At 31.3% G+C, this 15265-nt stretch overlaps 1 protein-coding gene across 6 annotated transcripts in view; it reads left to right on the top strand.

Moving 5' to 3' along the window:
- LOC115877525 (nuclear receptor coactivator 7) overlaps nucleotides 1-15265 on the top strand; it is a 311115-nt gene that overhangs the window by 201915 nt on the left and 93935 nt on the right. For 4 of the 6 annotated variants that reach the window (XM_030893747.1, XM_030893748.1, XM_030893745.1 and 1 more), the window contains one exon: nucleotides 8420-8476. The exons of the other annotated variants lie outside the window; for them this stretch is intronic. In XM_030893747.1, coding sequence (XP_030749607.1) covers nucleotides 8420-8476 — 57 coding nt within the window. The remainder of the gene's footprint in view (nucleotides 1-8419; nucleotides 8477-15265) is intronic. 6 annotated transcript variants of the gene reach the window in all.

Raw genomic sequence — 15265 nt, 5'->3', positions numbered from 1 at the left:
ATATAATATGAGCAATAATTATTATTAGTCATAATACACACTGAAAACAATCCATAAAGTTAGTAATAAATGGTTTCAATAAATTGGGCATTAAAGCTTCATTCATAACCTCGCAATTAGTGGAATAAATTAGTGGTTTAAATTACAGTTTATAGTTTTTAGTTTACGATAATTCACAATGTCTAAAAAACAATTAAAATTAATAGAATATCCTAGCAACAGCTTGTGGTACTCAGTTGTATCCGTATAGAGAAAGTCTAATATTGAGCTTATAGAACAATAAACTTTTGATTTCTAACCACATTTTCTCTTGACGGATGATAATCAAAGGCCAAAATGACACTCCGCAAATTTTGAAGTATAATTAGTGGAAAAGTTAATAGTTTGTTAACTTATTCCACTAATTGAAAATTGCTACTACTAATTTTGACGTTCTGAATGGTTACATTCAAAATAGAGGAACAAACTTCTATACACTAATTGAAACCACTAAAGCTTAAAGCTTCATTCAGAACCTCGCAATTGGTTAGCGTTCCAATTGTCACTATAAAATAATACCTATAATAAAAGGAAGAATTAGGACATGACCTCAAAAGTTATGTCAAATTGAGCTTGAAATTTGAAAAGTCATTTTCACATTTATTATGTATCAGTTTGACGATTTGAAATTGGGACCAATGCAATGGTGGCGATATCACCTATGACGTAGCAAACAACCTGCGCAATATCATACCTTCTTTTCTTTGTATCATGTATTAAACTGACATAAAGTGTCAAATTCAACGAGTGTAACCATAGTTTCTCGATATACAGGGTGGTCCGAACTGTATTCCCGAAACTTCGGCAGCATATTCTGCAGATAAAAATAAGTAAAACAGTTCGTATAAATGTATGTCCTAAAATACTTAGTTTCGGAGATACAGAATGAGAAGTTTCATTTTTATTTCAATTTTTTCCAAATAAATTCTGAAGTAACGTCAATATTTGGATCAAAATTGGTGTCTGGAAGTTTTTTGACATAATAAAATTTGATTTTGATATCAATATGACTCCTACTAGTAGAGGGCGCCACCTACATATTTTTTGTGTAAGGTTTGAAGATTTTCGTCCTTTCGTCTTGACCTTTTCGTCCGTACCTGTATAAAACTACTGGGTAAAAAATATACATTTACGACGTTTTTTATGTGAAAAAGGTCTCTTAGCAAATCGCTACGAGTAATGGTTTTCGAAATATTTGGAATCGAAATTATTAATAGCTGTTATCATTGACATAAATTAAATATGTTAACTAAATAGTTATTAGACTGAAATCATAAATTTGAAATATTTTTGTGCCAAAAGTTCAACAGAAACTGTTTTGTTATCAAAAAAAATTATGATTAATTTAAAAAAAATAAAAATTTCCCAAATTTATTATTTCAGTGAAATAACTATCTACTCATCGTGTTTATTTTTCGTTAATAATGACATGTATTGACTATTTCCATTCTAAATATCTCAGCAACGGTCTCGTATTTTTAGAAACAGATATTTTTTACGTAAAAAGTCACAGAAATGTATATTTTTTTCACTCGGTAGTTTTATACAGGTACGGACAAAAAGTTATTACGCTTCAAAACAGTTAAAATACATGTAGGTGGCGCCCTCTACTAGTAGGAGTCATATTGACATCAAAATCAAATTTCTCATGTCAAAGAACTTCCAGACACTAATTTTCATCCAAATATTGACGTTACTTTAGAAAAAATCGAAATAAAAATGAAACTTCTACACCCTGTATCTCTGAAACTAAGGATTTTAGAACATACATTTATACGAACTTTTTTACTTATTTTTATCTGCAGAATATGCTCTACACACTTTGGTTCGCGGACGATCAGGTGATCATAGCACAAGATTACGACGACATAAATTATATGACACGTAAGCTTATAGAAGAATATCAGAAATGGGGACTCGAGATCAATACTAACAAAACAGAATATATGTGCATCGGAGGAGAACAACAAGATCTAATACTAGAAGAAGGGAAGATAATTAAGTGCTGCACAAAATACAAATATTTGGGTATGCAAATCACAAATGATGGACTGTTGGATACAGAAAGAACGAAATCAACTTGGAAGGAATGCTATCACGGTATTGAATGAATATCTATACTGTGGGACAGAAGCATAAACAACAAGAACAAAACTCTAATATATAATACCATCATCAAGAGTATAACCACTTACAGCTGTGAAGTGTGGCCAATTAAAGAAACAACAAAACGAATGCTGGGAGCTACAGAGATGGATTTTTGGAGAAGATCCGCAGGCAAATCAAGATTCGAGCGAATAACTAATGAACGCATAAGAGAGATTATGGAAGTTAAACATACGATAGTGGACGACATAAAGAACAGTCAACTCATATGGTACGGGCATGTCCAAAGAATGGCAGAAATAAGAATCCCAAAGCAAATTATAAACTGGAAACCTGCAGGGAGAAGAAAACCGGGTAGATCGAGAAGAAGTTGGCAGGAAGGGATCGACACGTTTATGGAGGAAAGATCTCTCGGAGACGGTGCATGGAGAGACAGACAGGCATGGAGAGATGGCATCGGAAGACGTAGAACGTATATATATATATATATATATATATATATATATATATATATATATATATATATATATATATATATATATATATATATATATATACCTATATAGAATATGCTGGGGCCGAAGTTTCCGGAATTCGGACAGTTCGGACCACCCTGTATAATTACTACAAGGTTTAAAAAAATATTTGTGACGTTTGAAAACAAATAACATGTTCTATTCGAAGTAAAGATGACTTTTTGTGCCTTGCCTGTAATGTTAAACGTATATAGCCTCGTTACAACAAGTATCACTTTTAATCCTAATAAAACATTATACTATTATAATAATTATTGGTACACTGTAGTTAAGAGTTGGTACTCTAGTCTGTAAAAAAATATAAGGGTTATTTTATTCAATCCAAAGTTATAACTAAGTTCGAGAAAAAGTGTGAAAGATAAATTTATATGTATAGACTGTGTATAGTGTAATAATGTTTGAAACAGACACTATTATTTTCCACTTCTGAAAAACTTTCAGCATTTATTAATATTCTATTCCTGCCACCGAGTGAGAGATTTTTTTTATAAAGATAATATTAGCAAGCCATCTTCATAATACAGCATATAAATATAACTTTTTTTCCAAGAAAAGTTCAAATTTACTTAAGATAAAAAATATTTTGACAAAGTAAACGAGGAGAGGAAAATATATAGTATTCTCGTGATGGAGTTGACTCAGTGAGCACAAACACGTGTGTATATATCGCTATAATATAACAGCGGATAAATATATCAACCTAAACATCAATATTCGAGAGTAAACAAAAATATAAGGAAAAATATTTTATATTCCCCTTTGGATTTTATTTTATTTCTTAAAGACTATTTATAAAGCGGCCCATTTATCAAACAAATTGCGCAACACAGGCTGTTGCGCAACGAGTTGCCAATGTATGGTAACGTTTGATGGGTTGCGCAATTGTTTGATAAGAAGTTTCAATAATGCTAGAATTCTTTTGTGCAACAGGACTGTTTGCGCAGCGCATGTGTGTTTTGCGCTTCGTTGTACAATATTTTAGTTCTTTCATCCAAATTCTTTGTTTTCTTTTTTGTTTTTTGGTATCATTAACATCATCTAGGGTATATACGATAATAATTGAGGCAATGGCAATTGAGGACATGATTGTTTCTCGAACAATGCATAACTTTTAATAAGAAGTTTGATAAAAATTTTACTAAGTGCATGGGTGATGCAGTTGTGCAACGGAACGTTGCGCATCGCTTTGTTGCGCAATTTGTTTGATAATGTACGGACCGCTTAAGCGGTATACCTATTACAATTTGGATATACAGAAATGGTAGCAGAAGTAAAAATATAAATTGAATAGCTTTGAAAAACAAATCACGTACTTTGTTTAAATATTTTTATTGTCTAGTTGGTAGTTTGAAGCTTGATGATATACTTATTTGTTTGAAGATGATTGTTAGGTAGCGACATTAAACAGTCGATTTAAATGCATGGGATTGTCGCCTTAGAGACTATGGATCAAACTACCTTTAATTAAAAAATATGTTATAAATTCAATGAACTGAAATTATTTCCAGGCTTAACTGTCTTGATGTCTAATCGTCAAGATTGTCTACCATGTAAGAAACAAAAAACATGTACAGGGTCGGTCAAATTGGACGTTTTTAAGGGGAAACACCCTTTTCTATAGGAGATAGACTCGAGGAGATAGATAGATATCGGTGTCTGGAGCTCAATTTTTATCAGAAATATTATGGTGAAAACCACACATCGATATCTGTTATCGTTTTGGAGTTACGGGGTGTTTTTCAAAAATGTGTATTTTTAACAAATCGCTAGTTTGGGACAGCCTGTCAATTTTTAATTAACTGAAAAGGACTTAAAATTACTTTTCCAAAAATATAGCACCATTTGATATTTTGTTGTAATAGTCCCCTTCGAAATACAGAATTTTAAAAGATCGCCGCACTTTTTACTAGTAGGCTTTGGACCCCTTATGATGATCTGTCCCTAATGGAACTCGAAAACATATTTTTCCAGCAAGACGGGGCACCGCCTCAGTTATCAGCAAATTTTTGCAGCCAATTTCTCTCCAGAATAATTGAATAGCTAACCAGGATCCAAGCCGTTGGCCGTCGAGGCCGCCGGACTTAGGGCCTATTTTTATCTTTGCGGAAGAATAAAGGTTCTTATTTTAAAATTGCCCATATAATCGAGACAAGAATTAGAAGTACTTAGCGGTTGACACTGAGTTAATGAATTCTGCGAGAAATGTTCAAAAACGGTCCCATCTGTTCATAACAGAAGACAGTTGACATGTCGATCACCAGTAGCAAAATCTCATGTCTTGGTTTGCTATTTATTTTTATTATTGTTACGTTTTTCGTCGGTTCCGTGTGGATAGAAAGTCACAATTTATTTAAACACTATTTATTTAACACTTATTAACAAAAACAATAACGATAAAAGACTTAAAGAACTATTTACAAACGATTTATAACTATTTATCTAGAAATAATTTATTTTGAATTTTAGCGCGTCAACTGTACTCGTCTATTTATGTCTGCCCTCTTTAGGCCCCAGCCGCCGGCTTCTATACCCACAGCTAAAGATTTCTCGAATAGTCCATAGATTATTAGGTGCATAGAGAAGGTTTCGATTGTTCTCGTATGTACTACTCCATTCCAGTGAAACTCGATTCTTCTCGAAACTTCGAATGAATTATTACGGTGTCTATTCTTTATTGCGATGTTAAGGTCATCTGAGGGCGGGACATATAGTTAGGTTAGGTCGAGTCCACACGGGTCCGCAACATTATTATTAGATCTTTTATGTCTATGTATGTCTACTTATTCAAAGTGGGCGAATTTTTCAAAATTCTATATCTCACAGAGGAATCGAGAAAAATATCAAGTATGCCATATTTTTTGGAACGGTAATTTTAAATTATTTTCATTGAATTAAAAATATACAAGGTGTCGCATATAAAAAATCAAATTTTCTGTTGATAATTCTTAAATTATCAATTTTAAAAAAAATATACTTAAACCATTAAATTCTACGTAAAAAGTTGCTTTGGAAATGTTTTCATAAAAATACAAAATTTTCCGTAGCAAAAAAGTTACAACGATTTGTTAAAAATGCACATTTTTGAAAAACACCCCGTAACTCCGAAACGATAACAGATATCGATGTGCGGTTTTCACCATCATGTTTTTGATAAAATTTGAACTCCAGACACCGATATTAGTTTTCGTCTATCTCCCATAGAAAAGGGTGTTTCCTTTTAAAAGCGTCCAATTTGGTCCACCCTGTACACTTCGAATTAGTTGCTAATTAAAACACCTGTTTACACATAAAATAAAAACAAAACGGCGTCGCGGTGGTTATTGAAATGACTTTACCAATTTAATTTTAATCAGATATGGAATATTTTATTAAAAATGTATGTCATATATTGAATTTAAGTATATAAAAAACTAGCTGACCCGACAATTAGCATTTCTTAGAAGATCATAAAATGGTTTGGTCATTATTTAAATGTATAGTTTGTGGTATAGTCCTGAAGTCGACTCTTCATTTTGTGTTAGATCGACCATGATATTAACTTTAAATAAATGAATTAAGATCTTTATTTTTCCTAATATAATGAAATGGTATCATTGATAACGTTTTTGGTCACTCAACGATGATAGGTTTGTTATTTATGTATTGAATGACATATTTTCACATTAAATGTATATTTCGTTAACATCCTCTATGGTATTAGATAATGTCATCTGTCATAAACTTGGTAACACTATCTTCATCTAATTTTAGATGTGTTTCACTATCATAAAAGCACATAATTCAATATCGAAACTTTTAAAACTAGGCTAGGTTACATCAATTTATGTTCGTGATAGCATTTTTTATTTTTATATTTATTTCGTTTTTTAAATGAAACTGATGCTTAAGTGTTGTCGGACCCTGTATAAGATTATTTCAAAATACATTTAAAATACCGACCATTTTGAATTTATAATAAAAGTGGCATTAGTTTCATTTTGAACAACGCACTATTTTTGCACGATTACAGTGATTTATACATCACACATCATATTTTATGATCACGCGCATGATATTGCACCGTTCCCAATTTATTTTTTATTTTAACCCAGTAGCTTGACAAAAATAATATAGTCCAATTTCCTATTCTACTATTTTTGGGGAATCTCTATACAGGGTAGTTCGAACAACTACAAAGGTATTCTGGAAACTTCGGCAGCGTATTCTGCAGATAAAAATAAGTAAAAAAGTTCGTATAAATGTATGTCCTAAAATGCTTAGTTTCGGAGATATAGGGTGTAAAAAACTCATTTTTATTTCGATTTTTTCCAAATAATTTCTGAAGTAACGTCGATATTTGGATGAAAATTGGTGTCTGGGAGTTGTTGGGAAATTTGATTTTGATGTCAATATGACTCCTACTTGTAGAAGGCGTCACCTACGTATTTTTTAACTGGTTTGAAGAGTAATAACTTTTCGTCCGTACCTGTATAAAACTACTGAGTAAAAAAATATACATTTACGACGTTTTTTACGTAAAAAAGGTCTCTTAGTAAAAATCGCTACGAGTAATAATTCTCGAGATATTTGGAACCGAAATTATCAATACCAGTCATCATTGACATACATTAAACATGTTGACTAATTAGTTATTAGACTGAAATCATAAATTTTAAATGTTTTTGTGCCAAAAATTCAACAGAAACTGTTTTATCATCATTTTTTCGAAGAAAAATTTATATATATAAAAAAATTTCCATAATTTATCATTTCAGTCAAATAACTATCTACTAAACATGTTTATTTTTTGTCAATAATGACATGTATTGACTATTTCTATTCTAATTATCTTGAGAACGGTTACTCTTAGCAATTTACCAAGAGACATTACGTAAAAAATACCGGAAATGTATATTTTTTAACCCAGTAGGGTTTTATACAGGTACGGACAAAAAGTTATTAGTCTTCAAAACAGTTAAAATACATGTAGGTGGCGCCCCCTACAAATAGGAGTCAAGTTGACACCAAAATCAAATTTCTCATGTCAAAAAACTCCCAGACACCAATTTTCATCCAAATATTGACGTTACTTCAGAAATTATTTGAAAAAAATCTAAATAAAAATTAAATTTTAACACCCTGTATCTCCGAAACTAAACATTTTAGGACATATATTTGGACGAACATTTTTACTTATTTTTATCTGCAGAATATGTTTCCGAAGTTTCCGGAATACAGTTTGGACCACCCTGTAGATATTGAGACACAAATTTGTCTAATCAATAAATAAGAAAATGAAACAATAATATAAATAAATGAACAACAAATTTCTTTAATTGCTTTTTATCTTTCATAACCTAAATTTTAAAAGTTTTTAGAGTTTTGTTTGTAAGTTTCTAAATTAGAGTTTATTTTTTCTATTCACAGCATCAATAGAATACATTGAAAATGTGTCTAATACTGTAAAACGACAAATTGTAAAAGACATTACTTAAATATTTATGACAAAGGGTTCACTACTCTTCTGCTTTTTATAGAAAGTGTCTTTTATTTTTTAATTAATCAGTAGCCTTAGAATTCTTCAGTAAATTGCAGTAATGAACCTATCACAGATTTATACATATCCACAAACATATTCAACTTCTAAACAATATATTTTTGTCAAGCTATTTTTTTATTTTTTATTTGTTTTTAACATTCAGTTTTAATTTTGCTTGTGCATGCCCTTTATCATCATTTCTTTTTTGCTTGTATCGCAGGTCACGCCGGGCATCTCAGGATATTACCAAAGTTCCAAAGGATATTCCTTGGATGCGGTAAGTATTTATGTTTTTTTTTTGGTTTTTGTTTTTAGTGTTGTTTTTATTTTTATTTTAATTAATAGTAGAGTGACTGTGTCGTCGGAAAATAGCTTATAGCCGAAACATTATTTATTGGCTCTTATCAAAAGAGTGTTTGGGTAATGGAAGAAATAAGAATTAACTTAAATGGTTATAAAATTTCCGTTTTTGTAGGAGTTTGGTGGTATACCTTAGCACTAGAGTTTCCGGAACCGGAAACTCTAGTGCTAAGGTAGTAAAATGGATAAAAAAAAATGAGATTTTTAAGGAAAATAATAACAAATTATTAAGTAATCAGTCATGAAAAAATTAGCATGAACACAAACATTAACACAAGTAAAGAAAAAAGTATCGGTAACTTAAATTTCACATCAAACAACATAAACCAACTTAACTGAATTTGAGACAAAAGCCTTAAAATATTGAATTAAAAATGCAAATATCTAATAAAACATAACATAATAAATATTATAGGAACTTCAAAAGAGAAAAAAAGCAACAACGATAAGAAATAGCATCATTACTTATTTAGAAGAGTTGGATTTCGACCGCTAGAAAGTATCAAAGGACTTTCTCACGTAACAAAAAAATAATTTTTTAATTATCGTTACCGAGGTCCGGTTCTGTGATGGCCAAAAAGATCTGCGCGCTAATTGGTAGTATTAATTAAAGTTTCCAGAACTACTAAAATATTTTCGTTCAACGATTGTGGAGTTTGTCAATTAGCAAGCAAGGAATGCTCAAAAGTAAAACAGATAAAAAATTGAGAGTTTCAAATGAAAATAATATCAAATTATTAAGTCATGAGAAAGTAAACATGACCACAAGTAATGAACACAAGCGAAAAAAAAAGAAAACACATAGGTAAAAATAGTAGCTTAAAAATTAAATCTAACATCAACCAACCTCGAAACCAACTTAACTAAATTAGAAAAAAAACTTAACATTTCCAATTAAAGATGCAAATTCCTATAAAAACATAATACAAAAAATATAACTAATACATTTAGCAATATTATGCTAAATAATAAAATAACGTATTTAAGCTTCAATAATTGCGAATAAACATTATAGAAACTTCAAAATAACATCAGAAGTAAGAACAGTAAAGCGTAGTTTACACGGGATAGAAAATTGAGATAGAACTTGCTAGAGTAACTTGCGATAGTGTTTACATTTAAGCAAATTTTAAAGCAATTTTTTGCAACAAGTATTTTCTAGGCATATGCTTTGAGCAAGAAATTGCATGCACGTATACACGGTATGGTGTATATTGCACTAGTATAGGTATATTGTTTAGTAGAAAAATGTCGCGCCGTAAAAAGAGAGCTGCAGCCACTGTTCTTCTTGTTGCAATTTTACGCAAACAGTCAAGAAAATCTAGAAAAAGAATATGGCTTAAAGAATGGATTGCCAGAAAGCCTAGTTTTGGAGCTTACGCGATGTTATTAAAAGAATTAAGAAATGAAGACCCAAAACAATTTTCTGCGAATGTCAGAAGTCGATTTTAACTTTTTACTACAACTAATTTCGAAATTGGATATAATCAATAAAATATCAAAATTGGATATGCCACAATTCCGGAAATCCTTCAAATATATTAATCAAAGTGATGGTATCTTCTTTCGACCACATACGTTTCTCCATTTTAACAAAGTTTACAGAATTTGATTTTAATATCCTTATTTAACACGCCTTCGAAAATCACTTGCACCAAAAACTTTCAACAAGACGGAAATAAATTTTAACTTGCCAGAGCACTATCCCAACCATAGACTTAAAATAAAATATAGACTGAGCATCTCATTCATAAATAGTTGGAACATGCGGTCAGACAATGTCTTGTTATTGTTGTGTTATTGTTTTAGGTTATAACGAGTGCGACACGAGCGATAGATAGGTTGTCTCTGTCGTAACGGCCTTTCCCTGACGACTCTGCCGAGAAACACAACACTGTCTTCCGTTTCTCAAGTACACATGAACTCTCCGTATCATAGCCGGGTAATTTTTTTATTTTAATGAAGCTATAATTAAATTAAAAATATATCGTATTTAAACTTTTTTATATTTTATTAAGATTTAGGACAGGCTTTTTAAATAAAAGTTTAGAAAAAACGTCTTAGAGTCCAAAAAGGATAAAAATAATAAAATACACGTTACAGAAGAAATTTTATAATCGAAATTACGTAATTTTTGAAATTAATAATAAATTATTAATTTTAGTCAAACATTTACAACCCCTAATATTAATCAAAACAGGATCTATTCCACAGATATAATAGAATCGGCGACAGGGAGAGAAAAAAAATATGATTGTTGTAATTTTTTTCTGGTTATGTGATGTCTTATGTAAATTAGAGAAAACATAAATCTCTTCCATTAAAGCAAGGAAGGTGATAGGAAGTGGATAAAATGAAAACTACATTTATTTAACTCGGTACTGTCTTTATTATACTGGTGCGTCCCAAAAGTGGCTCATCCCCATAATTTTTTATATTTTTGAAATAAAAAAACAAGATTTAGTATGTTAGTACATGACATAAATTAGGATTGATTGACGCATTCAATTGTTTTTGGTCACTTCCTGTTTCACCGGAAATGAATATAACTTTTAATTTTTAAACGGCACCCTTGGTGTATTTCTACTTTATTCGATAGAAAATGACACTCTGAATAGAATGACATATCATATGTCAACTTTTGACATTCTCGCCTATGGTTTAATTGTAATTGTAACACGCGGTTCATAACGACAATTTGACTCGAAATACCAAGTGTGTGGTATCAATATATTCATAAAAAAATGCTTTTTCCAAATATGCTAATGAGTTACCCTTGTTCCATTTGAAAAAATTGACATATGTATGATTAAAAATACGATTTGTACATATTTTAACCGACTTAGACAAGACACGAAACCTATTAGACGATCAAAACTATTTTTCCAAGGCTCCTTGATTAAAACTTAGTGTTTTTAACAACACCATGGCACCCTGGATTGAAATTTAAAATACGATTTGTTTTTCAGCGACAATGTCAAAAGTTGACATATGATATGTCATTCTATTCAGAGTGTCATTTTTTATCGAATAAAGTAGCAATATACCGAGGTTGCCTTTAAAAATAAAAAGATGTAATCATTTCGGTGAAACAGGAAGAGACCAAAAACAACTGAATACATCAATAAATCCTAATTTATGTCATATACCTATAACATACAAATCTGTTTTTTTTATCTGAAAAAATAAAAAAGTTATAGGGGGTGAGCCACTTTTGAGACGACCCGGTATATTAAAAAATATTGTTTCATAATGTAATATCAATTTAAAATTCTTGTATGTTATTTTATATGCTCAAGATAATTTTAGAATAAACCATATTTTTAATAAAATCATTATTAATTATTAACAGGGTTATAATTATGACTTTGTTACAATGTAAGTAAGTAAATAATGTAATGAGAAAAAATTCAGATTTTACATTTTACTAAAATATTATCTAAATAAGCGCCTTTCTACAACAACGCCACTGGCTCCCAATGGGCAAATTGAGAGTTGTCTACCGGTCGAAAGTCGTTTCAAGACTTAAATGGATTATTTAAGTCAAATTTCTTGCAAATTTGGCACTGGCGAACCATATTTTATAGTTCTTGAACAGAAAAAGTCAATAAAATAAACACTTAAGGACTACAAACTAAGAAAATGCGTTAATACAGCCGGGGACATAGCGGCATCAAAGCTTTACCGCACACTTGCCACGCGTACTACAAGGTAATAAATGAATGAATAGGCTCCCTCGCCTCTAATCGGTGTTGTCATATTGTAAAGAACTTATCCTTTTTAAACAGTATCCGACTTATAATTTAGTAGTATAAGGACTATTTAATACATCTATGGAATATTAAAACCTACTTTATTAAAATGTAGAATTAATATCTCAATATATGTGTATAGCAAGAAAAAAAATATTGATAATAATAAAGACGTGACAACATAGGCTGGATGAGGAAGGCTCGGTCGACTGTACCCAGAAGTAAACATGTGTACAAAAAATATTGTCTGTCCACGTTGAGATGTAAATAGTGTAGTCTATATTTTATTTTAAGTCTATGATCCCAACCTGTTTACACTTGCAAGCGTCTTTGGCCGTAATCACTTCCCCGCCAGTTTTGCGACTTGCTGGGAGAGTGCTTTCGGATACTGTTTACATTTTGCAAGTTTGGTAGAAGGGCTCCATCCGATAGCACTCTCCCAGCAAGTCACATAACTGGCGGGGAAGTGGTGGCGACGAAAGACGCTTGCAAGTAGAGATGGGCGGTTATTGGTAAAAAACCGGTTATAGGTTAACCGGAATTATCTTTAAAAAATAATAACTTGACAAAATTAACCGACACAAATTAACCGGTTATTCAAATAACCTAACCTAGCAAAACTAAATATTTAGTTTTCCTATAGGTTTACTTACCTCTACACTCCATAGGTCTACTTCAAATTTAGATAATAAACTTAGTTAAATCGCATGATTAAATAGAGATTGTAGCAATGTAAGTATGTATATGTACAAAATGAATTTAAATAAAAATGCTAACCTAATTTTTTTTGAGTAGACATGGATATGATATTAAAACTAGTAATTACTTAACGTTCAAATAAACCACACAACTCACAAGTTCTACAATCTACAACCAAGTTATTTTAATCAAATACCAAAGAAAAATAAGGAGACTGAATGAATAAATAATGAAAGAGTATCTTCATTCATTACTTGAACTTCAATTTTGTATTCTTAGTCTAAGCTTCAAGAGAGACTTCAAACTACAAATAAAATATATTTACGGTGAAACTGGGCGAAACCATGGAAAACTTTTGAAGAACCGTTGAAAATCCGTTAAAGTCGGTTAAAATTTAAATATAGAATTTAGAGAATCTATTTGAAGTTAGGTTCGTATCACTTGGCTAGCTGGTGGCTAGTAGTAGGCTATGGCATTAGTACTTTGTTTTACGGCCTGACCTGTCAGGGCCATTCGGCCGTTGTTTTGATTATTAGCATCAGGGTTCGCCTGATGCCTGATTTAATTTTGACATTTGATGTTTGATGTCATATATTTTCGTTTTGGGAGCGGGAGCGGGATCTCTCGTTATCGTCGTAATATCTGGAAGATCCGTGCCGTTCGCTTCTTCGAAATTTACGATTCAAACAGCTAATATTTAATTGTTACTTGTTTTAAACAAGTACGATTTTTTAAAAAATAACCGACTATAGGTTATTGAACGTAATGCAAGGTTATTAGGTTAACTGGTGAAAAAAAACTTCCTTTAAATAACCGGTTATTTTAGAGGAAAATACCGGTTATTCAAAAAACCGGTTACTTTTGCCCATCCCTACTTGCAAGTGTAAACAGGTTGGGAGAGTGCTCTGGCAAGTTAAAATTTATTTCCGTCTTGTTGAAAGTTTTTGATGCAAGTGATTTTCGAAGGCGTGTTAAATAACGATATTAAAATGGAGTATCTGGTCGAAAGAAGATACCATCACTTTGATTAATTTATTTGAAGGATTTCCGGAATAGTGGCAAAAAAAATCGAAAATTTACAGAGATAGAGCTAAAAAGCAAAAAAGCAATCAAATTTATAGCTGACAAATTCAACACAACTGAGGCTGAGATTCAGCGGGAGCTACATAATATTCGTACCCAAGCAAACCAGGAGTGGAACAAAATTATAAAAAGAAAAAGTAAAATCAACTTCTAACATTCGCAGAAAATGGTTTAAATGCAATGGTCTTCATTTCTTATTTTTTTAATAACATCGCGTAAGCTCCAAGACTAGGCCTTCTGCCAATCCATTCTTTAACCCATATTCTTTTTCTAGATTTTCTTGACTGTTTGCGTAAAATTGCAACAAGAAGAGCAGTGGCTGCAGCTCTCTTTTTACGGCGCGACATTTTTCTACTAAACAATATACCTATACTTGTGCAATATACACCATACCGTGTATACGTGCATGCAATTTCTTGCTCAAAGCATATGCCTAAAAAATACTTGTTGCAAGAAATTGCTTTAAAATTTGCTTAAATGTAAACATCATCGCAAGTTACTCTAGCAAGTTCTATCGCAATTTTCTATCCCATGTAAACTACGCTTAAGAGAGCTAGAAGAAACCTAGATTTCGACCGCTAGAAAGTTCTCAAGCTCAAAAGTTTTTCGCACGTAACAAAAATATGTTTTTAATTATTATTACCGAGTCCCGAAAGTACCGAACGAACCAGGAATTAATAATTTCGAGTACCAGTTCTTTGATGTGTCAGAAGAACCGGGAATTTCCGGTACTTTCGGTATCGGGATTTCCCGGTTCTGAACCCTAATCAGCACCCTAAAAACACGTAAAAATTTTTTATTAGCACTTTTAGTTTCAATTTCCTTGTTATCCAAACTATCAATTAAAGTAATATAAATAAAAAATAAAGTAATATATTTTTTTCTTTTATCCATACACAGACGGATTGTACTACAGTGTCATCGCACTTTTTCAAAACAATAATTCCTTTAAAAACAGCATGAACTATGATTTATTGTTGTAATTAATATTATTTATTTCGTTTCTAATTTTAGATTGGTATCGTTGTGTTGTATGCAATTGCGCTCTAAGTAAAAAAACATCATTTATTGTTCTAGTTATGACGATATTGTAATTGATTTATTTTTTATGTTACTATTGATGCATTACCGTTTAAAAGGATGGTTGTCATGTATGCTGGACATCTGGCATT

Source organism: Sitophilus oryzae, unplaced genomic scaffold (assembly GCF_002938485.1).
Source record: "Sitophilus oryzae breed Bouriz unplaced genomic scaffold, Soryzae_2.0 scaffold_1494_pilon_pilon, whole genome shotgun sequence".
NCBI classification, from domain to species: domain Eukaryota; kingdom Metazoa; phylum Arthropoda; class Insecta; order Coleoptera; family Curculionidae; genus Sitophilus; species Sitophilus oryzae.
The sequence above is the reverse complement of the archived record's forward strand: the minus strand, read 5'-3'. Positions and strand labels throughout refer to the sequence as shown.